Source organism: Alexandromys fortis, unplaced genomic scaffold, assembly GCF_014885135.2.
Source record: "Alexandromys fortis isolate MF-2015 unplaced genomic scaffold, M_Fortis_MF-2015_v1.1 scaffold_385, whole genome shotgun sequence".
NCBI lineage: Eukaryota > Metazoa > Chordata > Mammalia > Rodentia > Cricetidae > Alexandromys > Alexandromys fortis.
Window position 1 is genome coordinate 489,091 of NW_026068265.1, and position 1,537 is coordinate 490,627.

The 1,537-nt window shown below is 47.8% G+C and overlaps 1 protein-coding gene across 1 annotated transcript; it reads left to right on the forward strand.

The window, feature by feature from the left end:
- Positions 1-350: 350 nt before the first annotated feature.
- On the forward strand, positions 351-1,169 carry LOC126494492 (60S ribosomal protein L7a-like). Its single transcript, XM_050131859.1, has one exon. It carries the CDS (start codon positions 369-371, stop codon positions 1,167-1,169), a length of 801 nt encoding a protein of 266 aa, XP_049987816.1. The 5' UTR covers positions 351-368.
- The last annotated feature ends 368 nt before the right edge of the window (positions 1,170-1,537 follow it).

The following is a 1,537-nucleotide window of genomic DNA, read 5'->3' on the forward strand; positions in this document are numbered from 1 at the left end:
ATGAACTTTCTCAGTTGAAAGATATGCACATGAAGTGGATTTGGTGACAACATGATTTCATCAAGTGTAAGGTATTACAGAAGGCTGTGCTCTGTGCTTCTCCAAGATATAACTAGTCTCCAGTTAATACTTAGATGTTGAATGCCAGATATTAAAAGATAACATCATCATGACGAAATTATAAACATGTTCTGGGCAGTGGTGGCACACACCTTTAATTCCAGCACTTGGGAGGGAGAGGCAGGCAGACCTATGTGAGTTCTAGGCCAGCCTGATCTACAGAGCAAGTTCCAGGACAGGCTCCAAAGCTACACAGAAAAACCCTGTCTCAAAAACAAAAAAACAGCTCTCTCCTCCAGCCCGGCAAGATGCCCAAGGGAAAGAAGGCCAAGGGGAAGAAGGTGGCCCCGGCCCCCGCCGTCGTGAAGAAGCAGGAGGCGAAGAAGGTGGTGAATCCTTTGTTTGAGAAGAGGCCTAAGAACTTCGGCATTGGGCAGGACATCCAGCCCAAGAGAGATCTCACACACTTTGTCAAATGGCCCCACTACATTAGGTTGCAGCGGCAGAGGGCCATCCTCTGTAAGCGGCTCAAAGTTCCTCCTGCCATTAACCAGTTCACCCAGGCCCTGGACCGGCAAACAGCTACCCAGTTGCTTACACTTGCCCATAAGTACAGGCCAGAGACCAAGCAGGAAAAGAAGCAGAGGCTGCTGGCCCGTGCTGAGAAGAAAGCTGCTGGCAAAGGGGATGTCCCGACTAAGAGACCACCTGTCCTTCGAGCGGGCGTGAATACAGTCACCACTTTGGTAGAGAACAAGAAGGCTCAGCTGGTGGTGATTGCCCACGACGTAGACCCCACTGAGCTGGTGGTCTTCCTGCCTGCCCTGTGTCGGAAGATGGGGGTCCCCTACTGCATCATCAAGGGAAAGGCCAGGCTGGGGCGTCTGGTCCATAGGAAGACGTGCACCACTGTTGCCTTCACACAGGTTAACTCGGAAGACAAGGGTGCTCTGGCCAAGCTGGTGGAAGCTATTAGGACCAATTACAACGACAGATATGACGAGATCCGCTGCCACTGGGGAGGCAACATCCTGGGTCCTAAATCTGTGGCTCGAATTGCCAAGCTGGAAAAGGCAAAGGCCAAAGAACTAGCCGCTAAACTGGGTTAAATGTACTGCTGAGTTTTCTGTACATAAATATAATTATAAAACTTCCAAAACACACACACACACACACACATGACTAAAAAGTATGTTTTGCTTTTATTGTTAGTCAGACCTTTCGGATTTTTTTCTTTGTGGCTTCCTCTAACTAAAATGGCTCATGTAACTTGTAGGAAATTAAAAGAATATGCCATTTTATATCAAACATTCAGATGCAATAGTCAGAAATACAAAGGTGTGAATGAAAATCACCTTTCTTCAAGAAAGCTGACTCAAGTCACTAGTGATCCATTTACCATTTACAGGCTCAGACACAGTGATGACGCCAAGCTGCAATGGTAAAGAGGGATGGGGACGCTAGTAGCACATCCACT